The sequence below is a fragment of the Spea bombifrons genome, chromosome 3 (genome assembly GCF_027358695.1).
Source record: "Spea bombifrons isolate aSpeBom1 chromosome 3, aSpeBom1.2.pri, whole genome shotgun sequence".
In the NCBI taxonomy this organism is placed as follows: Eukaryota; Metazoa; Chordata; class Amphibia; order Anura; family Pelobatidae; genus Spea; species Spea bombifrons.
In genome coordinates this window covers 8933505-8959915 of record NC_071089.1, presented here as the reverse complement: position 1 = coordinate 8959915, position 26411 = coordinate 8933505, and the positions used below count along the sequence as shown (strand labels likewise).

Below are 26411 nucleotides of genomic sequence, written 5' to 3'. Positions count from 1 at the left end.
CTGGTGACGCAGCGCTGTCACAGCTCGTCCTGGATCAATGGGAGAACAGGCGTAGGCCAGCCTCCTCCCACCTGGATACCCGGTGGGCCCCGAGCATGTAGGAGCGAGCCTCTGCCACGGAAGGCGCCGGGCGCTGCACGCTTTCAATGAGAGGCACGGTGTAACTACCCATCGCGGCCCGTGTGGCCTCCGGTCGGCCTGTCAGGCCTTGGGATCCGGGGATACAGATTGCAGGCCGTCGCTGACATGGCTGGAAGCATCAACCCTGGGAGTGGGGAGATCATCCAGCTCAATGTCGGGGGTACCAGGTACGGCAGGGGGACGGGGGTTGGTTGGGGGGACGTTCTAAACAGCATATTGGGGATGATGGGATGATGGGATGATTGGCTGCAATATTCAGCACTATCAATAGGTGTCAGTATACTTTTTACACCCATGGTAAATCACAGTATGTTCTTTTTGGTAGTTCTTGATACTAAGTTGCAACGAATACATTGCAAAAAGAAGCTGCAAATGTTTAACTATTTATTTGCTGAAATATATACCGTTTTATAAAGGAATCATGGTAAATTCTATAGAAATAATAGAAACATTTTAAGTAATCAACATATTGATATAATATGGTACATGTATGTACAAACACCATATTTTACCTGTTTTGATTGGCACAATATGGGAATATATATTATTATTATTTTTATATGGGGATTATGGGTGGAATATTATAGTTACACATGCTAAGGAACACATTTGACGCATTTCTGATAAGAATATGGCTATAAATATTTTTTTACATGGGGATTATGGGTGGAATATTATAGTTACACATGCTAAGGAACACATTTGACGCATTTCTGATAAGAATATGGCTATAAATATTTTTTTACATGGGGAATATGGGTGGAATATTATAGTTACACATGCTAAGGAACATATTTGACCCATTTCTGATAAGAATATGGCTATAAATATTTTTTTACATGGGGATTATGGGTGGAATATTATAGTTACACATGCTAAGGAACATATTTGACCCATTTCTGACAAGAATATGGCTATAAATATTTTTTTACATGGGGATTATGGGTGGAATATTATAGTTACACATGCTAAGGAACATATTTGACCCATTTCTGATAAGAATATGGGAGTATTATTTTTATATGGGGATTATGGGTGGAATATTATAGTTTCACATGCTAAGGAACACATTTGACCCATTTCTGATAACAATATGGGTATAATTATTTTTTTACATGGGGATTATGGGTGGAATATTATAGTTACACATGCTAAGGAACATACTTGACCCATTTCTGATAAGAATATGGCTATAAATATTTTTTACATGGGGATTATGGGTGGAATATTATAGTTACACATGCTAAGGAACATATTTGACCCATTTCTGATAAGAATATGGCTATAAATATTTTTTTACATGGGGAATATGGGTGGAATATTATAGTTACACATGCTAAGGAACACATTTGACCCATTTCTGATAAGAATATGGCTATAAATATTTTTTTACATGGGGATTATGGGGGAATATTATAGTTACACATGCTAAGGAACACATTTGACCCATTTCTGATAAGAATATGGCTATAAATATTTTTTTACATGGGGATTATGGGTGGAATATTATAGTTACACATGCTAAGGAACATATTTGACCCATTTCTGATAAGAATATGGCTATAAAAATTTTTTTACATGGGGAATATGGGTGGAATATTATAGTTACACATGCTAAGGAACACATTTGACCCATTTCTGATAAGAATATGGGTATAATTATTTTTTTACATGGGGATTATGGGTGGAATATTATAGTTACACATGCTAAGGAACATATTTTACCCTTTTCTGATAAGAATATGGGTATAATTATTTTTTTACATGGGGATTATGGGTGGAATATTATAGTTACACATGCTAAGGAACACATTTGACCTGTTTTTGATAAGAATATGGGTATAATTATTTTTTTACATGGGGATTATGGGTGGAATATTATAGTTACACATGCTAAGGAACATATTTGACCCATTTCTGATAAGAATATGGGTATAATTATTTTTTTACATGGGGATTATGGGTGGAATATTATAGTTACACATGCTAAGGAACACATTTGACCTGTTTTTGATAAGAATATGGGTATAATTATTTTTTTACATGGGGATTATGGGTGGAATATTATAGTTACACATGCTAAGGAACATATTTGACCCATTTCTGATAAGAATATGGGTATAATTATTTTTTTACATGGGGATTATGGGTGGAACATTATAGTTACACATGCTAAGGAACATATTTTACCCTTTTCTGATAAGAATATGGGTATAATTATTTTTTTACATGGGGATTATGGGTGGAATATTATAGTTACACATGCTAAGGAACACATTTGACCTGTTTTTGATAAGAATATGGGTATAATTATTTTTTTACATGGGGATTATGGGTGGAATATTATAGTTACACATGCTAAGGAACATATTTGACCCATTTCTGATAAGAATATGGGTATAATTATTTTTTTACATGGGGATTATGGGTGGAACATTATAGTTACACATGCTAAGGAACATATTTGACCCATTTCTGATAAGAATATGGGTATAATTATTTTTTTACATGGGGATTATGGGTGGAATATTATAGTTACACATGCTAAGGAACATACTTGACCCATTTCTGATAACCATATGGGTATAATTATTTTTTTACATGGGGATTATGGGTGGAATATTATAGTTACACATGCTAAGGAACATATTTGACCCATTTCTGATAAGAATATGGCTATAAATATTTTTTTACATGGGGAATATGGGTGGAATATTATAGTTACACATGCTAATGAACATATTTGACCCATTTCTGACAAGAATATGGGAGTATTATTATTTTTATATGGGGATTATGGATGGAATATTATAGTTTCACATGCTAAGGAACACATTTGACCCATTTCTGATAACAATATGTGTATAATTATTTTTTTACATGGGGATTATGGGTGGAATATTATAGTTACACATGCTAAGGAACACATTTGACCTGTTTTTGATAAGAATATGGGTATAATTATTTTTTTACATGGGGATTATGGGTGGAATATTATAGTTACACATGCTAAGGAACATATTTGACCCATTTCTGATAAGAATATGGGTATAATTATTTTTTTACATGGGGATTATGGGAGGAATATTATAGTTACACATGCTAAGGAACATATTTGACCCATTTCTGATAAGAATATGGGTATAATTATTTTTTTACATGGGGATTATGGGTGGAATATTATAGTTACACATGCTAAGGAACATATTTGACCCATTTTTGATAAGAATATGGGAGTATTATTATTTTTATATGGGGATTATGGGTGGAATATTATAGTTACACATGCTAAGGAACATATTTGACCTGTTTTTTTTATAAGAATATGGCTATAAATATTTTTTACATGGGGATTATGGGTGGAATTTTATGGTTACAAATGCCAAAGAACACATTTGACCTGCTTCTGATAAGAATATGGGAATTTTATTATTTGTACATGGGGATTGTGGGTGGAATATTATAGTTACACATCCTAAGGAACACATTTGACCTGTTTCTGATAAGAATATGGCTATAAATAATTTTTATATATGGGGATTATGGGTGGAATATTATGGTTACACATGTTTAGTACCTTATTTAACAAGTTTCTGTTAAGAATATGGCTATAATTATTTTCTACATGGGGATTTTGGGTGCAATATCAAGGTTACACATGCCATGGAACATAATTGACCTGTTTCTGATAAGAATATGGGTAAAATCATTTTTCTACATGGGGATTATGGGCGGAATATTATGGTTACACATGGCTAGTGATGTATTTCACTTGTTTCTGGTAAGAAAATGGGTATGATTTTTTTCATAGATATTATCGATACTATGATATGATTGCATGTGCCATGTAACATATTTGATCTATTTCTGTTAAGAAAATGGTTATAAATGTTTTTCTACATGGGGATTATGGGTGAAATGTCATGGTTACACACCCTTAGTAACATATTCGACCCATTTCTGATAAGAATGTTGGAATATTTTTTCTACATAGGGATTATGAGAGGAATGGCATGATCAAAGGGACACATTTGACCTGTTTCTGATAGGAATATAGTTATAGATATTTTTTACATGGGGATTATGGGTGGAATGTTACTGGTTACACGTGCCCAGTAACATATTTGATGTGTTTCTTTTAAGTAAACGGGTATAATTATTTTCATATAAGGGGATTATGCGTGGAATATCATGGTTACACATGCTAACTCAAATATCTGGCCTTTTTTTCTGATAAGAATATGGCTATCATGTTTCAACATGGGGATTATGGGTGCAATATCATGGTTACACATGGTAAGGAACACATTGGACCTTTTTCTGATTTAAATATGGCTATAATTAATATTTTTCATTGGGAATAATGGTGGAATAGCATAGTTGCACTATGATGTTTTGATATATTTTTCATTGTAATTAGCCATTAAGCCATCACTTCTAAAGAGGATTGTTTTTTCTTTTCTTATGCCGGTAAATATATAGTGTCCGAGGTGTGGCATAGTGCACCATTTCCACCAGTTTCATTAATTACCTAATTAAGATGGAATCATTGTCCATAATGTATTTTTATATGGCCAACAAGTTCTTGTTATTTATTTCTCTAAGCATTTTCATTTGTACCCTGCTGCCTGCTGACTACCACGCTTGGCTACCCTGCCCTGTGTGGCTGAGTACCTTGCACAGCTACCCTGCCTCTTGCAGCTTAATACCACGCACATCTACTCTACGGAGTCCAGTGTCTCTGTCCAACTAGTATACTTCACCCTAGTATACTTCCCATCCAGAGCACCTCAACTGTGTGTTTCTGCTCATCCAAGTTCTTTTCATGGTGTTTGCACAGAGATACAAAGAATATGATTATCACATACATTTTTAAAGGAAGGATGACAACAAGTATGTGCTACAACGAAACTTTTCTACAAATTCTTTGACGAGAAATATTTGTAGTTCACAACCTCAATCAGCCTTCAACCTGTTTTTATACGGTCACAATTTGCAGAGGACCTACTTATGTATATTGCTTTTTAGCCCAAATATTTTTAAACGGAGGATGTATTTCAAACATCTGTATAGATTATATCCAGTATAAGAGGTCAATTATGTTCCTTGGCATGTGTAACCTTGATATTGCACCCATAATCCCCATGTAGAAAAATAATTGCCATATTCTTATCAGAAACAGATCCAATATGTTCCTTGGCATCTATAACCATAATATTCCACCCATCATCCCCATATACCCCCCCATATTCTTATGAGAACAAGGTCAGATGTGTTCCTTAGCATATTTAACTATAATATTCCACCCATAATCGCCATTTAAAAAAAGATTATACCCATATTCTTATCAGAAATGGGTCAAATATGTTACTTAGCATGTGTAACTATAATATTCCACCCATAATCCCCCCGTAAAAAATAATTATACCCATATTCTTATCAGAAACAGGTGAAATATGCTCTTTAGCATGTGTAACTATAATATTCCACCCATAATCCCCATGTAAAAATAATAAAATGCCCATATTCTTATCAAAAATGGGTCAAATTTGTTCCTTGGCATCTGCAACCATGATATTCCACCCATATTCCCCATGTAAAAAATATTATACCCATATTCTTATCAGAAATGGGTAAAATGTGTTAGTTAGCATGTGTAACTATAATATTCCACCCATATTCCCCATGTAAAAATAATAACACTCCTATATTCCTATCGGAAAAAGGTCAAATGTGTTCCTTGGCTTGTGTAACTATAATATTCCACCCATAATCCCCCCCGTAAAAAAATAATTATACCCATATTCTTGTCAGAAATGGGACAAATATGTTACTTAGCATTTGTAACTATAATATTCCACCCATAATCCCCATGTAAAAAAATATTTATAGCCATATTCTTATCAAAAACAGGTCAAATGTGTTCCTTAGCATGTGTAAATATAATATTCCACCCATAATCCCCATGTAAAAAAATGAGTATACCCATATTCTTATCCGAAACAGGTCAAATTTGTTCCTTGGCATCTGTAACCATGATATTCAACCCATAATCCCCATGTAAAAATAATAATATTCCCATATTCTTATCAGAAATGGGTCAAATGTGCTCCTTGGCATGTGAAACTATAATATTCCACCCATAATCCCCATGTAAAAAAATGAGTATACCCATATTCTTATCAGAAATGGGTGAAATGTGTTCCTTAGCATGTGTAACTATAATATTCCACCCATATTCCCCATGTAAAAAATATTTATAGCCATATTCTTATCAAAAACAGGTCAAATATGTTCCTTAGCATGTGTAACTATAATATTCCACCCATAATCCCCATGTAAAAAAAATAATTATACCCATATTGTTATCAGAAATGGGTCAAATATGTTACTTAGCATTTGTAACTATAATATTCCACCCATAATCCCCATGTAAAAAAATAATTATACCCATATTCTTATCAGAAATGGGTCAAATATGTTACTTAGCATTTGTAACTATAATATTCCACCCATAATCCCCATGTAAAAAAATAATTATACCCATATTCTTATCAGAAATGGGTCAAATATGTTACTTAGCATTTGTAACTATAATATTCCACCCATAATCCCCATGTAAAAAAATAATTATACCCATATTCTTATCAGAAATGGGTCAAATATGTTCCTTAGCATGTGTAACTCTAATATTCCACCCATAATCCCCATGTAAAAATAATAATACTCCCATATTCCTGTCAGAAAAAGGTCAAATGTGTTCCTTGGAATGTGAAACTATAATATTCAACCCATAATCCCCATATAAAAATAATAATACTCCCATATTCTTATCAAAAATGGGTCAAATATGTTCCTTAGCATGTGTAACTATAATATTCCACCCATAATCCCCATGTAAAAAAATAATTATACCCATATTCTTATCAGAAATGGGTCAAATATGTTCCTTAGCATGTGTAACTATAATATTCCACCCATAATCCCCATGTAAAAAAAACATTTATAGCCATATTCTTATCAAAAACAGGTCAAATGTGTTCCTTAGCATGTGTAAATATAATATTCCACCCATAATCCCCATGTAAAAAAATGAGTATACCCATATTCCTATCCGAAACAGGTCAAATTTGTTCCTTGGCATCTGTAACCATGATATTCCACCCATAATCCCCATGTAAAAATAATAATATTCCCATATTCTTATCAGAAATGGGTCAAATGTGTTCCTTGGCATGTGAAACTCTAATATTCCACCCATAATCCCCATGTAAAAAAATTAGTATAGCCATATTCTTATCAGAAATGGGTGAAATATGTTCCTTAGCATGTGTAACTATAATATTCCACCCATATTCCCCATGTAAAAAATATTTATAGCCATATTCTTATAAAAAACAGGTCAAATGTGTTCCTTAGCATGTGTAACTATAATATTCCACCCATAATCCCCATGTAAAAAAATAATTATACCCATATTCTTATCAGAAACGGGTCAAATATGTTCCTTAGCATGTGTAACTATAATATTCCACCCATAATCCCCATGTAAAAATAATAATACTCCCATATTCCTGTCAGAAAAAGGTCAAATTTGTTCCTTGGCATCTGTATTTATGATATTCAACCCATAATCCCCATGTAAAAATAATAATACTCCCATATTCTTATCAGAAATGGGTGAAATATGTTCCTTAGCATGTGTAACTATAATATTCCACCCATATTCCCCATGCAAAAATAATAATATTCCCATATTCTTATCAGAAACGGGTCAAATTTGTTCCTTGGCATCTGTAACCATGATATTCAACCCATAATCCCCATGCAAAAATAATATTCCCATATTCTTATCAGAAATGGGTCAAATGTTCCTTGGCATGTGAAACTATAATATTCTATCCATAATCCACATATAAAAATAATAATACTCCCATATTCTTATCAGAAATGGGTTAAATATGTTCCTTAGCATGTGTAACTATAATATTCCACCCATAATCCCCATGTAAAAAAATATTTATAGCCATATTCTTATCAAAAACAGGTCAAATGTGTTGCTTAGCATGTGTAACTATAATATTCCACCCATAATCCCCATGTAAAAAAATGAGTATACCCATATTCTTATCCGAAACAGGTCAAATTTGTTCCTTGGCATCTGTAACCATGATATTCCACCCATAATCCCCATATAAAAATAATAATAATATATATTCCCATATTGTGCCAATCAAAACAGGTAAAATATGGTGTTTGTACATACATGTACCATATTATATCAATATGTTGATTACTTAAAATGTTTCTATTATTTCTATAGAATTTACCATGATTCCGTTATAAAACTGTATATATTTCAGCAAATAAATAGTTAAACATTTGCAGCTTCTTTTTGCAATGTATTCGTTGCAACTTAGTATCAAGAACTACCAAAAAGAACATACTGTGATTTACCATGGGTGTAAAAAGTATACTGACACCTATTGATAGTGCTGAATATTGCAGCCAATCATCCCATCATCCCATCATCCCCAATATGCTGTTTAGTACGTCCCTTGGTTGGGTGTGTATATGTATATAATAAATATATATATTATGACTTTATAAACATATACAAGTGTGTGTGTATATATGTATATATATATATATTACATGCACACACGTTTATATATCCATGATGTATATAGTTTTTCATACCCTATACCCTATACACTATTCACTATAACACACACACACACACACACACACACACACACACTCACACACAGTAATTTATAGTGTATAAAGTTATACACAAGTTACAACCCCCCCTCCCCCTACGGTTGCATACATTAAATTATAGGGGCAGCCGTTTCCATCGTAATTCCCAAGTTTCATCGACACCAAATACCAAGGGCAAAAGGGTTAATAAATTACCCCCTTGTACTATGGCTTCTAAAACATCACTGGGGGCCCTTGTTTGTTTTTCTTACAGTATGTATATATTTGGGAACGCACCCCTTCCTGGTTCTTGACATTTTCTGTCTGGCTCCTGTATTCCCCACCAATCAGCCCGCGATATATTCCATACCTTATTCCCACCCAAAGTGCCAGCTCCGCTATCATACATTTATTGATGCCGCGGGGGGCCACTGGCTCCAAAACTTCAAGCGAAGGATCATCAAAGGATGTCATTTCAAAGTTTTCTATAAAATGTGGGGCAAACACGCAAAAATGGGTCAGGACTTGGGAAATCAAGTATTATTTATTAAATAGTGCCCTCATGTTCCGTAGCGCTGTAGGGAACCTCACTGGTCCCTTTTTTGTGATTTATCAAGTTCCCCCAACTTGTGCTCTTAGTTGGGTTAATTTTTAGACACAATGATCAAAATAAGTTTTTTTGGTCACTTTATTACTAATTGAATAGCATTGCTATATTCCCAATGCATATGTGAGTATAGTGTGTGTGTGTATAACATATATATATATATATATATATATTCCCTGCTGTTCTAAGGTTTGGAGTCACTCCTTTGTCACTCCCATCACTCCTTTGTCACTCCCACCACTCCTTTGTCACTCCCACCACTCCTTTGTCACTCCCACCACTCCTTTGTTCCAATGGCACGTTATGTTCACTGATCCAAGTTTAAGTTTAAAAGGCTAATTGGTCGTTAGAAAACCCTTTTGTAATTATGTTACAGAGAAATGTCTTTTCCCAAACCTTTGCGACGTTATTACATCACTTTATCGATATATTCCTGCATAAGTCCCCACCTAAGTGACCCTCTAAAACTTTCGTATTTCTGTGTAAAGTTTCAGGAATTGTGTAATTCTACAGAATAAGCTTTTTCCTTTCTTCCGGCGGTTATGCTGAAGTTACTATCGAAAATGCCCCCCTTATGCCATATGAAATGCTGGGGGTGGGCACATTAGGCTGGACACAGATACGGGTTATGTCAAAGATCTGTACATCGTTCGTAATGATTATAAATAAAAGTGGTACAGAAGTGCCAAATTTTTTTAAAAAAAAAAACAAAAAAAACTTGGCAAAAATTTATTATTTTTAACTTTTTTCATTTTAGGATTTGTCGAGATTTGTTTAGCTTTTTTTTGGGGGGGTGGGGGGGAGGGTGGTAATGGAAATTTTAGCCTACAATCTTTATCCCTATGTAGTTAATCCACATACACGTTAAAACTGTATTAATCAGATGTGATCCACAGTGACTTAGCAGTATGTGTATATTTTATATATTTTTTTTTAACTAAGCCACTAAAGTAAATAGAAGGAAACAATCTGCGCTCGATTGTACAGGTCTGGATGTTTTCCTTATAAATATGTAATGCGGTTATCGAGCCGCCAGATCTAGTTTCGTTTACCACAAAGGCCCCCACTGTATGCTGAAATGGAACACCGTGAGCGTACCTGGGGGCATCCAGGCGCCAGCTATCCCTTTGTGGGATACAGGTGGGCGGTCCTGCATCTGTGGGCGGGGCTAGTCTCTCACACAGGCAAACTGTGGTTGGAGGGGAAGTGGGTGGGGAATGGGGGCGTGACCCAGATCTGTATAGTTCAGTGGGATGTCTCTGCTCTGTTATGGGTTCACAGTGGAGATCACTGACTTCACTATGCAGTGTGAAGGTTCAGCTCTGAATTGATTGATTTATATAGCGCCATCGTGTTCTGCAGCGCTGTACAATGAGTAAACAATGTAACAAGCAGTGCACCACGTAACAATTGGATTTACAAAAGCTAGGAGGCAGAATACACTCGTAAATCATCAGAATGTTTCAATTCGCTCTTTGAACGTCGCTGATGCAGACAGAATATAGGGAGAAATAGAGATGGCAGTGAGCAGAAACGTGCTCACTATGCTTTCTCAATAGCCAATCAGGTGAATTCATACTGTACGAAGGTCTGAGCTGGCCCTGAAGACTGCATTGTTAAATTATTAATCACGCTTCAAAATTCTTCCTACATTAATAATGCATTATGCAGGGCTAGCTCATTGCTTCATACAAGCGAAGCCCTTTACAATGTATAGTGAAGTCAGGATGTTGAGATGTTTAACACGGTAAATTCCCACATTAGTAAAGATCCCTCAGTGTCCCTCCTCTCCGTCAGGAGTCATCTATGTGAAGGTCATCATCTGTAATGCATAAGGTTTCCTTTTAATCTGGTAACACCACCTCTTCCCACTTTAATTATGCGTTATACAGATCTAGCGCTGCCATTCCTTTAAGAAAAACTAAAGCACGCTGTCTCTTCACAGTGACACGTTTCTGATAAAGGGCTTCATATCACTACAAATCACATTTTTGTAAATAAATCAGACCGTTGTGGGTGAGCAGCGATGAGATAAAATACTTCATTTTTCCGCTCTAACAAAACGTGCTACAATAATTATAAAAATGTAATGTATGGTATAGATTTCTTCTTGCTACACTCTAACATTAAGAGTGCAGCAGAGCCTTGTATGCGAACATGAATGTCCCCACAATATCCTGAGCTCCTAGAAAAGAGGGCACCAAGCGAGAACAGGGACTGTATGCTCTACAGATACAGAAATAGACAATTGTGCTATCGGTCTTTGAGAAGAACAAAACTTTTCCCGATGGTTAGTAAGTAATTGTAGCCAAATAATTGTAGGCCGCTCACAACTAGAATAGTTCCAGTGGTTGTTACTATACCAAAATATATTTTTATACATTTTCAGGTTCAGCACATCGAGGCAAACGCTGATGTGGATTCCGGATTCTTTCTTTTCCAGGTAAGCTCAAAAATCCCACCGCTGCTGAGGGACTAGCTCAATAAGCGACGGGGTTAAAGATACCGCTGTAGTGAGACATACGTACCGATCATGGCGTACGCTTTTAACAATCCAGCTAGAGATAGGTGAGGTGTTGTACTCCCCGACAGTATCCTGGACATTGTCAGCGCAGGTCTCACTCGTTCTCCATCTTTGATGAGTTAGTCTTTGAGTTCGTGACCCCTCTGGGTCACCCAACTAGAGTTCCAACCTCTTAATGTTTCCTCTTTTCTGTTCTTTAAAAACAGCTTTCTTCCATACTCAACCGGGACCCGGCCACCATCGATGTGTGGATGACAGGGTCCATTTCCGATAAAGTGTATGTCACATACACATTGCGGGCTACCGGAATTGCTACCAAACTTGTACAAAAAATCAATACCCAAATCGTACATGAGTTCTTCAGACATAGATGTGGCCTGCGGACCCTCCTCTATGACCTATATAACCATATAACACTATAATATTGGGTTCAACTGCTTTGGGTTGTGAAGGTTATGTATAAACATTTTTTAACTAAATATTTTCGCTTTATGGTCACTACTAAGGTGGTAGAAACAGAATGTTGACATCCGTCTGGAAACACAAATTTATAAAATGCGTTTTTTCTTCTAGTCTGCTAAGCGGAAGAATTTCAACTCTTCGGGATGAAACTGGAGCGGTGAGTAGTTTTTTTTTTTTTTTGTTTTGTTTTTTGTTTTAAAAGAGTTTCTTTGAGCTGTTTGTCTGTACATCTTCCTTGTATGAGGAACACATCGCTAATATTTGAAAAAGGCACTTGAACGTAGCAGAACACTGAGGCCTGAATAGACTGCATGAGAACCAATGCTGACTGGAGGTAAGTATATATTCAGGGAGATGCATGTCCCAACACATCTCCTCCATGGCAACAAAGTGGGACGCAGGGAAAGGGGCAAATGCATAATTGTGGCAATCCACAGAAACCCCCCCCATGCTTATGCAGAAGGAACAGCGTTGATGGCTGGCATGAGCCTTTAGAACAAGAGCTGCAGCCTTCGTTCTTCCTTTTGCTCGCTGCTCCATCTAGTGGATGTTTGAAATATTGCTGCAATGGGAAAGTGTCAACGAGAGCACGGCGCAGACCTGCTATGATTAGTAAAACCAGTGCTTTATTTCCATGGTGGAAGAGTTGGATGTCTTTCTTAACCTTTTAACATATTAGTAATTCTGTTTGTCTTTTCTTTAAACTCTAAAAGTATCGTTCCAAAATAAGTCGATGAGCTACTAGATTTTTAAGGGTTTCTAAATACTTATTTGAATTTTATGGAATACAACACGTTACACACACACATATATATATATATATATATATCTGCTTCCATGAGAGAGAGGGAATAGTCTTTTACTACCCAACTAAACCCCAAAAGCAATAACACCAATATCATCACAACACAAGATCGCCTTCTACAACACTATAGAATATAACTCAATAAGTAATAAGAGATATTACCTTTAGCTTATCCTTTATTTAATTTACGGCCGCATTTAATTTTAGAAGTACTTTCTTTGTAATATACGTGTGTGTGTGTATATATATATATTTTTTTTTATTTAATATTTATATATTATATAAAATACAAATCTACATACCTGTTTTAATTGTAACATTTTTACAGTAGATATTTGTTTTTAGTTTTTAGGTAGAACTTAAATTATTATGGCTCAGAATTAAATATTTTTTATCTGCCTGGTAGGTTTTTTTGCCGGTCTATTTTAAATTCATTTTACGTTCTTCTAAGCCGGCTTGCGAATCTTCCACGTACCGCACATATATTGTGCCGAACGCCTACGGCCTACATCCAAAGGCAAAATCTTAAGTAATAATAATTTGTAAAATATATTGCTTTTTGCTTAAGGTTTTAACTGTTTTCATGAATATATTAAGAGGTCTGTTAAGTTTAATTGGCTCCATAAAATGCATATTCAAGGAAACTAAAGTGGCGGTGTATTAGTTATGGAGAAATTAGATATTTTTTTTAAATGAATGCTTCTACCAGTAAGTTCTTTCTACTTTTTTCTGTAATTCCCACTAATGTGGTCTTTTCTCCATTTTTCTTTTTTTATAGATATTTATTGACCGAGATCCTACTGCATTTGCGCCAATTTTAAATTTTCTGCGCACAAAGGAGCTTGATTTAAGGTACAAAAAAAATATTTGGTTTCTTTTATCAAGCCATTTGATTTTTACATATTGTTACGGATTAAGAGCAATTCTGCTACAAAATGGTTAAATTAGATCAAATTCCAGTTTTGTTTTTTATTATTATTACTACTGTACCATTCGTAAATGTTTGCCCCAAAACACCCTGAATTGTGTTAATAGAATAGGGCATTATAAGTAGCGGAAAGCTTTATTACCCAGAAATACTGACATTGATCTGCAGGAAGATTTACTCCCCGCAATTAATTTTAAGGACATTAAAATTTGTTTTTATAATTGGAATTTGTTATTGTCACTTGATCTTCACTTTCCACAGGGCTCTAATGCCGTGAATCGAGGGCAATCTGCATGCCGGCATGTTACAAAAATGTCTATTTACTTTTGTCAGGCTCTACATGTAATAGATCATTTCAGACTCTTATTTGTTCCAGGGGTGTCAGTTTGAATGTCCTACAACATGAAGCTGAATTTTATGGAATTACTCCACTAGGTAATTAATCTTGCACGTTATTGATCCTGTTCATTTAAAATAAATGTTCGGTTCTATAGTAAAGAATTTATTGTATTTATTCCGTTACCGTGGTCTCTATGCTCATGATCTTTCCACTTAAAGTAATAGGCGTGAGCGCACAAATATTGCCATTAGACCCCCGTCTCATTCACCATTCTCAGTCATATAGTATATAATATGGTTACTGCCTGGATGTCTCCTCGTGCAGCAGGTGGAAAGTTGTACCGTTTGTGTAATTCAGAAGCGGTAGCATAAAGCTCGGTTAGAGATGACCCATTTAGACCTACCCCATACGGAAGCCACTTCTGCTATCGTGGTTCACCCGTATACTACATTAAACATTCAGGAACATACACATCACATATACGTTAAAACTGCAGCGGCAACATTAATAATAACGTCAGAAGAAGAACATGCAGCCCCGGCAACCTCCTAAAACACAACGTAGTCTCTTCTGAAGCAGTGTGTTTTGATAATCAGCCGTTTTGGGTTTTTCCCCCCCTCAGTAAGAAGATTGCTGTTGTGTGAAGAGCTGGAACGTTCGTCCTGCGGCAGCGTCTTATTTCACGGTTACTTACCCCCTCCAGGTAATTTGGCAAGTTCGTTTTTGTAGCACAATACTTACACCGCGCCCTCCACTAATATGTTCATGGGTTCATAAATAATGCCAACACTCTCCTGTTTTCAAGTGATTCCCAGCCGTAAGTTCACGTGCGACCCATCCCCCTCGGCGGACGGTAAAGCGGCACAGAAGCCGTGTGAAGGAGCCGCTCAGGGGAGTGCAGTTCAGCCCACACTTACGGCTGTAGAAGGAATGGTTAAACTCGGTGGGTACTCTCGTTTCTATGTTTCATATACCAATTTTTTTTGCTTCCTTTACTTCTCCATTTAGGTCCATTTTAATATACTATTAGCTCCAAAAAAATATAGAGAAGTAAAAACGGTTATCCCCATTACAGATGCTCCATAGAAGTATCTATAAATAAGAATTTTTGTCTCCCGCACATCTAAAGGTAACATCTTTTCTCGCTCTCTCGCAGTGTCTCCCTACCTTCTCCAACAAGCGCTTCCGTGTCCCCGTCTCTTTTTTTTTTTCTGCAGCTACGCTTCTTCTCTTGTCTCTTGTTCATTTTTCTTCTTTCTTCGCCCGCTTCTCCCCAGTCTCGGCACCGTTGACCAGGCCTCCCCGTCGCTTCTGCAAAATGAGGAACACGGGGAGAGGCTGTACCCGTGGTGTGCGCCGTGGTTCCACTCTTTTGTGGAAGCGGTCCGAGATGCCAAAGTATTGCAGACAGAGATGCGAATAAACGGTTCTCTTTCTCCATGAGTCTGTCTGTAATATTCTGGCCTCTGGGACCACTTCCACAAAAGAGCGGAGCCACGGGTACAGCATCTCCCCCGTTCCTCCAATCAGTGACCGGAGAAGTTAGGGTGACTCCAAACGACAGCTCCTAACATAGTCTGCCAGAAGATAAAGCCTGATAGGCGTTACAGTCCAACAATGGTTTCATAGCTACACTTTTTTCAATGCAAAGCCTTTAAACAATACAAAACATGCGTTCTGAACTCCTCAGTCCCCAAAAAGCAGGAATTTTCTGGATGACGACTTCCCCGCTGAGCGTTTTATAGAGATTTCTTACAGAACATATGTACATCAGCAGCGAGCGGGGTGCTTTGTATACATAACACAGATCCGCCATTACTGGCTTTCCCCTCCTAGTGTTTTCTTCCAGCTTTCTCTCGATGGGGTTGCTTCCCATTACATAAAAAGACTCAAAACCTACAGAATGCCGTTATGACTTGTAATAACCGTCATCTCCGGCGAAACGTGCGCGCCGCTGGCAATAAACGGGAAGCCATTTTGATCAGCGTTCAGTGGCGTTTTAACATTGAAGTCATTGCGTTGGGAAAATTCACTTTTTGCAGCATTTTCACAGCGGTGATCCGAGAAAATAAAACCCGCGACAAATGTTTATAGGAGCCGCACTCTCAGGCATAGCCGTGTTCAAGCAAAAGTCTGGTTATTAAGTATGGCTGGCAGTTTCTACTTAAGAGACTTATGATTTAGTGAACGTGTCAGCTTCAATAGCCCCATTTCACCGGAGGACGGTCTCACGAGTTCAGATCGGAGGAACGTTGATGGATCAGCGATGGTGATGCAATTACGGAACTTGCCAGCCGCGTACCTGACCTGGAGATAAATGGGGATGCGGCGAGCGCGCTCTCTCAGTTTCCCAACCAAGGTTGCATTCATCCCGCAAACCGGTCAGACCGCCGTCTCGCCTGAGAATCCAATTTCTTTTTCTATCGGGGGCATTCAAGATGGCAACATCACAAACAACCCATAATTTCACTATAATGTGGGGGGGGGATGTAAATTGCAAACTCTAGACTATGATTAAGAAGCCGCCGCCGACATCGTTTGACGGTTTGGAAAGCGTCCCGTTTCTGCTCGTTTGTCTTTTAGCTGTGTTGTGGAAATGCTGTCGGCTGCGGAGCCGTGATGGGTGATTTTTTACATTTTTTTTTTTTGTAGGGTTCCCAGTGGATCCCCGGAAAGTACTAATAGTGGCGGGCCATCACAACTGGATCGTAGCTGCGTATGCTCATTTTGTGGTCTGCTACAGGTATGAATTATTCATCGTGGTTTATTTTGTTCATGCGTTTATTATCGGTCCCTGATTATTTTCCCAGATTGCTCCTTGTCCTGCATAACACCAACCATTTCTCCTATGGAACAACATGAATTTACAACTGAATAGTCCATTTATATTTTTTCATGGGAAACGGTAAATATATATATAAGAACGACAATGTGTGTATGTATATATGTGTGTAGCTATATATATATATATATATATATATATATATATATATATATATATATACCGTATTATAGACAGACATGTAGTTTGGACCTGGGAAAAGTCTGAAGAGTATTTTAGCCCTGTATGTATGTGATAGATTTATATATAATATATATATAATGCAAATGTTTTTGTTTCTCTTATGTATCTGCATATCTTAAGTTAGTTGAAAGTGAAATAAAAAAAATCATATTTTCCCAAACTATCTGCGTTTAGGACCAGTTATGTAAGGCTGCCATTTGCTTGTAGATTATCCGTTTTCAATAACTTTACCTTTACAGGGATGGCTTAGTCAGTTTTTTTTTATTTTTTTTTTTTATTTATTTTTTTAAATATAGGTGATTTTCACTGCGTGCCCCTTGTGCAAATGTTGTATTTAGGGGGAACAATCTGTGGTGTCTTGGTGCAGAACCGTCTGGTACCAAGTCTGTCCGTTACCTTCCTCTGTTAATAATAATATTGTGTGTGTTGTGTTTTTTTTTTTTTGTTTTTTTGTTTTTTTGTTGTTTTTTTTATATACAGAATAAAGGAATCTTCCGGCTGGCAGCAGGTGTTTTCAAGCCCCTACCTAAACTGGACCATCGAGCGCATAGCTCTTAATGCAAAAGTTGTTGGAGGTCCTCATGGCGACAAAGACAAAATGGTGGCCGTGGCTTCAGAGAGCAGCATCATTCTATGGAGCATTCAGGACGGAAGCAGTGGAAGTGAAATAGGTAGGAGTCGTCGAGGTCCAAAGCAATCACCCATGGGGTTAATTTCCATTTATACTTGGAGTGAAAGAAAGAGAGTCGCTGTTATTTGATGTTTCGGCTACACCATACGAATATATTTCAGACAATTGTATGTTTCCAACGCTGTGGCACCGGTTTGGGGAAGGCCCTTTCCTGTTGCAGCCCAAGTGCACAAAGCACCACGTGTTTGGTGAGGAAGAACTTGACCGGCCGCACAGAGCCCTGACCTCAACCCCAATGAATACCTTTGGGATAAATTGGAACTCTGAGAGCCAAACCTTCTCTTCCAGCATCGGTGCCTGACCTCACAAATTCCCACAGAAACGCATTCAGGTGTGATGGTCAGATGTCCGTGCATTTGGTCATATAATATATATAATACAGTATAATCATTATACACACATTTTACTTTTTTTCTTTTTATGTCTATATGGAAAAACCTCAAAATTTAAGAGAAGCAACCCCCCCCCACACACACGTGTAACAAATGCAAATTAAGCAATTGAGAATCAAAATAGAAAAAAGTAAACACCTTTTGAGTGTGAAAATTCAGGGGTTATGATTGTACATGAAATATAACGTCATCTGTAGTGCTGTTGGGACTGTGATGGAATTGGGCACGATTTGCTAAATGATGCATTAAGTGTATAAAATACTTAAAGCAAATTTCCCAAATCTTACATGTTCCAGGTCTGTGCAACAAATATTCCTATGTGCCGGTTGCTCTCTCACTCTCTCTCACACTCTCTCTCTCACACTCTCTCTCTCACACTCTCTCTCTCTCACACTCTCTCTCTCTCACACTCTCTCTCTCTCACACTCTCTCTCTCTCACACTCTCTCTCTCTCACACTCTCTCTCTCTCACACTCTCTCTCTCTCACACTCTCTCTCTCACACTCTCTCTCACACACTCTCTCTCTCACTCTCTCTCACACACTCTCTCTCTCTCTCGCGCTCGCTCTCACACACACACACACTCTCTCTCTCACAGACAGCCTTTGTAAGGAAAGGCTGAGGGGAAGGGAAACAGAATGGGATACTGATGAGTTCTGCTTGTTCTGTCACCTTTAGCTTCTCCAAATTAACATATATAAAAAATAAAAAAAGATATACCATACCATAGCATCGTATTCGCTTTGCTTTAAAATACTTAAACTTTTTTTTTAATGTCCTTCCCTGGATAAGAAAATACAATGCGGTGACTGAACGCAGCGGGGGGATGGTGGGGGAATAACATGGATCTGCTGCAATTAGGCTTGCGTTGCATTTCATTTGGAAGCGCTCTCTTACTGCGTTCTGATTGCGCTCGTTGGAAGTGACGGTTTGGGATTACATGTGGGATCCACGAGGCGCTCTTTGTTCATCCCCTGTAAAAGAGACGATTTGTTGTTGCTGAAACTCTCCAGCCCTCTGTAACGCCATCGAAAGAAAATTACAAAGGCTGGCATGTCTGTGATAGAGCTGTCCCCCAGGCCGCCGTGCCTTCAATATTACTTACCGGAGACACCGCGGCCAGATTGCTGCTATAAGCAGTATTTTACGGAGCGGGGCCCTTAAGACGGGAACATGTCATTACTTATACGATCTGCCTCCCGGCGGATAGCAGTCAAGACTGTCGAGCCTAAGCAGGAGTGACGCTTTAAATTCCTTCAGACCATTCAAGCTGTCTTGCTTGATTTCCCTGAACCTCGTCTTCCTCTGGAGTAATCAATTCTACTTGTTTTCTCTGTTTTTGGTGTCGCCTACATTTCAGTGCTGTTTGTTTGTTTATTCCTCAAAAATGTTGTTTTTGTTTTTTTTTTTTTAATGGGATATTTTTAATTAAAACATTGCTGATGTTAATAAGTGATACGACGAGCACAGGTATCCCTTTAGATTGTCGGCTGTAGGTGCCAGCTTGCGGCTTGTTTATTGTGAGCAGTCAGATGTGCTCGGTTTATACGTAGAGCTGTGTAGGTTAAATGGTTTATATTTCTGCCGCAGGGGTCTTCAGTCTCGGAGTGCCGGTGGATGCCCTGTTCTTTATCGGTAACCAGCTGGTGGCTACTAGCCACACAGGCAAAGTTGGCGTGTGGAACGCCGTTACTCAGCACTGGCAGGTATGTTACGGAAGACCATTTTGCAGAAGTCGTGAAAGAGATTAATACGGACAGGGAGTTTAAACATGCAAGCATAGGCATGAGGCTATCCTCGACATAAGACTGAGGCTTAGATTTCAGATTCTCTTATCGGCCTTCCATGTGCTAAATGTCTTAGTCGCTGCTATATACCCCACCGTTCAAAAGTTTGGGGTCACGTAGAGAAAGGCTAAGTGACCCCAAACTTTTGAACAGTAGTGTTTGAATGTAAAAGGGCTGGGTTTTGCTACTTGTCTGCTGGAATGTCTCATGTGCTTCCAACTCCATTTTAAATGGAGGGATATTGGATGCTCTGCTGTTAGTTCCAGAGCAAAGTTCCTCAATAATGCTGGTCTTTCTCCTTAGGTTCAGGACGTCGTTCCCATCACAAGTTATGACACTGCTGGCTCCTTCCTACTCTTGGGATGCAACAATGGATCGATTTACTATATAGGTGAGCTGAGCTCACAGGTGTTGGGTTTATTTTAGCGTTTTTGACCGTTATCTGTGCTTTATTTTGTCTGCGACCAGCTTTCCTGGGATTGCAATTTTATACATTTTTTAAACCTTGTAATATAATCTATTTTTTATTCTCTTTATAGATATGCAGAAATTTCCATTGCGTATGAAAGACAACGACCTTCTGGTGACTGAATTGTATCACGATCCCTCCAATGATGCCATCACCGCTCTCAGCGTCTACCTCACCCCCAAAACAAGTAAGCAGAGAGCGGGAAAGCGGCATTGAGGAGTCCTTAAAATATGAGTAGAGTGTTAGAGGAAGGAAGTGTAGGTTTGCATATGTAGGGCAAGAAAAGATATTTCCAAAAATACAAGATCTAAGTCCAAGGTCTTTGTGACCAAAAATAGAGAAGTTAGAAGGCTGTGAGAGGATACAAGCGGCAGAAGTCCTGCAGGACCCTCGTAAGTACTTGACCCTGTGAGGGAATGTTCAGGGACTTCCTAATGAGGATGCCCATGTTCATGATGAATTGCTCCTTGGCCATGGAAGCATTCCTGAACAAACACATGGATTTCTCCCAATAGTCATTTGGTAAATTTAGGAATATTCCATTGTGAAACAAAAACTAAAGTCTAAACAAGTCTAACCAAGTTTGATGAGTAGTAATAGTTCTCAAAGAGCAGGCATGTTCTGCTTACCGCAGCCTCCGGAGCTTAGGATTGTCTCCCCTTAAATAAGCATACTGTGCAACCTTGTATGTTCATGTCAGTGTCTCTTTCCCAGGTGTTAGTGGTAACTGGATAGAAATTGCTTACGGAACGAGCTCTGGCGCTGTGAGAGTCATAGTGCAGCATCCGGAGACCGTGGGCTCAGGGCCACAGCTTTTCCAGACGTTTACAGTCCATAGGAGCCCTGTGACGAAGATCATGTTATCGGAGAAACACCTTGTCTCAGGTACTTGCAGCCTTGCATGATGTTTTTCATTTGCCTTGTCTATGGGTTTGAGCTGGTGGGCTGTAGACGCTGGGATGATATAAAGCAAGTGCATGCAGCCTACAGCTCTTAGTTGATGGAGAACTTGTCGGAGGCCATTGAATTTTGGTGAGCTGCTTTTCATTACAAAAGACACCGTAGTTCCCAAATCGTGGGCTTACTCCACTGTTGGTTCAAGTAGTTGAATGCATTACTATGGCTGAGCAAGGCGGTGCAGGCTACAGCCAGACGTGTGGATCGGTGGAAGGACCAACACTCCCTGCTCCTCCAACAGAGCTTTCCCTGCGACCAAGTAATTTTATCGTGCTGTAAAAGTCAGATGTGTCCCTGTGAGTAGTATAGACGTGGCATTTGTTAACCCATTTTTTCCCCTCCTCTAGTTTGCGCTGATAATAATCATGTTAGGACGTGGACCGTGACTCGTTTTAGGGGAATGATATCCACGCAGCCAGGGTCGACTCCGCTTGCGTCATTCAAAATCCTGTCCTTAGAAGAAACTGAAAGCCATGGTAGCTATTCTTCCGGCAATGACATTGGTACTTATCCTTCTTCTTATTACGGAGGCTTTTTTTTAATAAAAAGATACTGTTACAGTTTTAATTTAAAATGCCAAAATATGTAATTTTTAAAGAGATCTTCTATTAGTACAGAAACAGTTCTGTTCTGATTTTTCTTCCTTTTCCCCCAAAATAGCTGTGTATACAAATCTATGTATGTATACATAATATATATTTATTTATTTTTCTGCGCAGGTCCGTTTGGCGAAAGGGATGATCAGCAAGTGTTCATCCAAAAGGTTGTTCCGATAACCAACAAATTATTTGTGAGACTCTCTTCTACTGGAAAAAGGTAACTGCCCATTCTGTTTGAAAATGATAAATTACAAGTGTTTGATTATCCTTTATAACTATAAATGCTTCAGTCCGTGACCCAGTTTTACCTGTATTGTTATTGCAACTATTTCTGTGAAAACATTGTTGGCCCCTTAAAACGTCACATACATTTTTACAGACGTTGTCTTCTTTAGGACAGATGCAGTAATATCCTGAAAATGAATTATTTCCATTTCTTCTTTCTAAAGGCTGTAATATGTCCTCCTATGTATCTTTATGCTGCCCAATTGTGCAGGTAGTTGGATTCTAACTTGTGCTGCAGGTTTTAATGTTCTTAGCCTAGGGCCACAAAGTCTTGTGTTTTTTGTGTGCTCAAATTTAGTAAATTGATTTTATTTTTGTGAGCTTTTTTTTTTATCTTTTAAGCTTCTATGGTTCTGTTAAAACTATAAAGGGGAGAGGGGACACGGGAATGGTTAAAATCCATTTTTTTTTTTCTCATTTTGTTTTTAACGGATCTGTGATTGGTCTCTTAGGATATGTGAAATTCAAGCTGTGGACTGCACTACAATTACATGCTTTACCGTCAGCGAATGTGAAGCATCCAGCAGAATGGGCTCCCGGCCGCGGCGCTACCTTTTCACCGGCCACTCGAACGGAAGTATTCAGATGTGGGATCTAACCACGGCAATGGACATGGTGGCAAAAACAGAGAGCAAAGGTAATCAAAGCAGCTGTAGCATGCTCTGCTCGGATAGACTGTTGGCAAACGAATAATACGTTTTCTAATACCTTTCAGATGTCGGAGGCCCTACAGAGCAAGAGCTGCTTAAATTATTAGATCAGTGTGACCTCAGCACATCTCGGTGTGCCACTCCTAACATCAGTCCAGCCACGTCTGTCGTTCACCAAAGCCGTCTTCGTGACTCCAGCTCAAGGTAAATTATACCAAGGAATCCTTTGCATTCTCCATCCTCGTGTGTGTTGGCTGGGTATGTGGGGTCCCCCCCCACGATTATTTCATATGTCCTTTTTAATGGGGCACAGCAGATGTCCATCTTTAAAGGGAAACATCATACGCATTGCATTGATATTATACTATTAAAATTAGATTTTTAAATGAGTCGCACAAAATATCACATGACAGATAACAGTGGCAGCCTCAAGGTCTGCAGATAACGGTTGATTCAAAGAATATTAAACAAAAACTAGATTTTATGGCATTTTATATTATATATCTGTATATATATGGATATAGACGCTTTTCAGTCTCACATGATTGAATCTCCCTGCATTAAGGTTTATAGCAAGTGGATTCTGAACCATGTTTGATAATGAGACATACAACAAAAAAAATTCCCAAACCATGTTTTTCTTGTCTTTGTTACATTTAAAGAATCTGCCTGCTTTTGTCACCTTTCTGACCCTTGCCCTGATCCATAGTCTTTAGTGTGTTATACTATTATCTTCTGTATACACTTATTGTCGGTCAGTCACTAGAAATATTCTTTTTCACCTGTTTTGCAGTTTACAACTTCACCATGAAACCATTCATGAAGCTGCCACCTATGGCTCGGTGAGGCCGTACCGAGAGAGTCCACTCTTGGCCAGGGCGAGGAGGACGGAAAGCTTCCACAGCTACAGAGATTTCCAGTCCCTCGGCTTCGGTAAGAACACTACTGAAAAGGCTGCTCCGGAAAATGGGAGAATGCTGGTGAAAAGCGAAGTAAAACCATTGGATTGGGAAAGCTCTAACCTTGATAAGAAGAGTGTGGTTGCTCCAAGAGCTGGCAAAGTTCTGGAAACTACAAAGGATGCTTGCAAAACACCAGAAAACACAGAGGCTCCCAAAAAAGCTGTCGACGATGACAATGAATCCAAGTCAGAAAATAAGAAGAAAAGCGGGTTCGATGGAGCTTTCTTGGGAAGAAGGAAGGTTTCGCAAGCTCCTCTCTTAGGCTCTTCGCCAAGCTCTGGAGATGGAGGAGACGAATCGCCTGGTACAGCATCGCCTTCTCCAACTAAATCCACCACTTCCCCGCGCCGTAAGAAAAGCGACTCCTCCTGTCACGATTATGCTTTGTAAAAATCAAGAATCTAGACTGTCCTGTAGCTGTACGAGCATGGTAATGAACTGCTTCTAAGAACCAGAGACCGGTCTGACACTTCTCAACAGTCCAGAGAAAGAGTTGCTCTTTTAATTTATCTTGCCGATACGTCTTCATGTAAACAACACTATTTATTCTCATTAACATAGTAGAAAAACCTCCATACTAATTCACTATTGGTTTTGTAGCCGAGTCTATTGAGTTTAACCATCTCTCTAGACGGCCTGCAGAACATACTTTTTTTTTAATTATAATTTTTTAACAGCTTGTTTACATATACTAGTTAATTAACTTATTGATTACGGTTATTTATCCCCCTATTGGAAGCACTGATGCTGTAATAGACATTTATAAAAGATATTTAAATACTGGCAGATTTTGCACGCGGATTTTTTTGTGTTGCTTCTGATATTGCAATATTGCACTCTGGTGAATTCTCCAATGCACCATTGAACTTTTTTTTGTATATTTACACACTTTTTTAATTTTATTTAGAAAAAAAACTGCATCATTGTTCTAAGCAGCATTATACTTTTCCAAAAATTGTACAATATTACCTAAACTGGAAAAAAGAACGCTAGTTAATAGCATTAAATGGATAAACTCATTGTATCATTGCTTGTGATTGTGTACCTACTTATTCTTTTTATTTTTCAGTAATCCAGTAAAAAAAAAAGGGTTTTCTTTCTTTTAGGGTAATTTTGAAGTGCAATTTCTTTATTTTAACATCGATGAACCAGTAAATTATTATTGGCGGTACTGCAAAGAACATATTTCTATTAATGGAGAAATACAATTCATGTTAATAAAAGGGCCAGAGTGAGAACTGTCAATATCGATTGATTATTAGAAGTTGTAAATGTATTGTTTTCCACAGTGATTAGGTATGTTTCACAGTAAATTAGCTGAGCATAAGTACAAATGAGTGATCGGTGGGGCTGCTCTTTTTAGTCCTACTTGGTAAGTGGAGTGTTAAACTGTTAAAATCTGCCTTCTACAGAATATAGATGCGTTTTCTTCTAAACGGCCTCCCCTGCACTTTTCTATAGCAAACCATATCTTTTTTGCTATGTTTTGTGCCAAAACCACATCTTTTTCATACACAAGGAGGTAGCACATTGATGCTACGAACGAGTGCCTTTGGCATGGCATGTAACGAGCCACTCGAATGCATTAGGAGAGTTAGTCTGTAGTTGGGTTGCATGACAGTAATCCACACGAAGAACTGTTTCCTCCATTGATCCATTAAAATTATTGCATTACTACCCCTTTATTTATCAGATACCTATAGTGGGGGGAAAAAACTCTTAAAAATGCACTCTTGTATGTTAAATATGAAGTTTAAAATAGCAAAGAAACTTAAGTGGAACAGCATCTTTAATTATGGAAAACAACTTTGCATATCATCACGCAAGATAATTATAAATGTTTTTTTTTTGTTTTCATAATTTTTTTTATTTAACGTGTTAAATAGTCTAGTTGTGCATTTAAATTTGTTACACCCCAGTTTATACCTATAGCGTGTATAAACCCTGTAATCGCTTGATAGAGGGACTGTACTATTTCTAAGAACAACTACTGTAAATGCAATAAGTCTTGCTTGAAGTGTTCGGTATAAGATCTGATGGGAATGAATATAAATACATAGAATGTGACGGCAGATTAGCCCATC

The 26411-nt window shown here is 37.9% G+C and overlaps 1 protein-coding gene across 1 annotated transcript; it reads left to right on the top strand.

The window, feature by feature from the left end:
* KCTD3 (potassium channel tetramerization domain containing 3) lies at positions 1 to 24836 on the top strand. Its single transcript, XM_053458688.1, has 18 exons — positions 1 to 308; positions 11841 to 11894; positions 12549 to 12594; positions 14021 to 14094; positions 14547 to 14605; positions 15133 to 15213; positions 15316 to 15453; positions 17163 to 17253; positions 18016 to 18206; positions 20209 to 20324; positions 20709 to 20796; positions 20945 to 21061; positions 21589 to 21759; positions 22179 to 22334; positions 22551 to 22647; positions 23168 to 23352; positions 23431 to 23569; positions 24159 to 24836. Exons 1-18 carry the CDS (start codon positions 247 to 249, stop codon positions 24715 to 24717), a joined length of 2424 nt encoding a protein of 807 aa, XP_053314663.1. The 5' UTR covers positions 1 to 246; the 3' UTR covers positions 24718 to 24836.
* The last annotated feature ends 1575 nt before the right edge of the window (positions 24837 to 26411 follow it).

Coding starts and splice junctions, on each gene's coding strand:
- KCTD3 (XM_053458688.1), top strand. CDS start 247: ATGGCTGGAAGCATCAACCCTGGGAGTGGGGAGATCATCCAGCTCAAT. Junction 11,895..12,548: donor CCGGATTCTTTCTTTTCCAG/GTAAGCTCAAAA, acceptor TTTTTCTTCTAG/TCTGCTAAGCGGAAGAATTT. Junction 18,207..20,208: donor AAGCAGTGGAAGTGAAATAG/GTAGGAGTCGTC, acceptor TTTCTGCCGCAG/GGGTCTTCAGTCTCGGAGTG.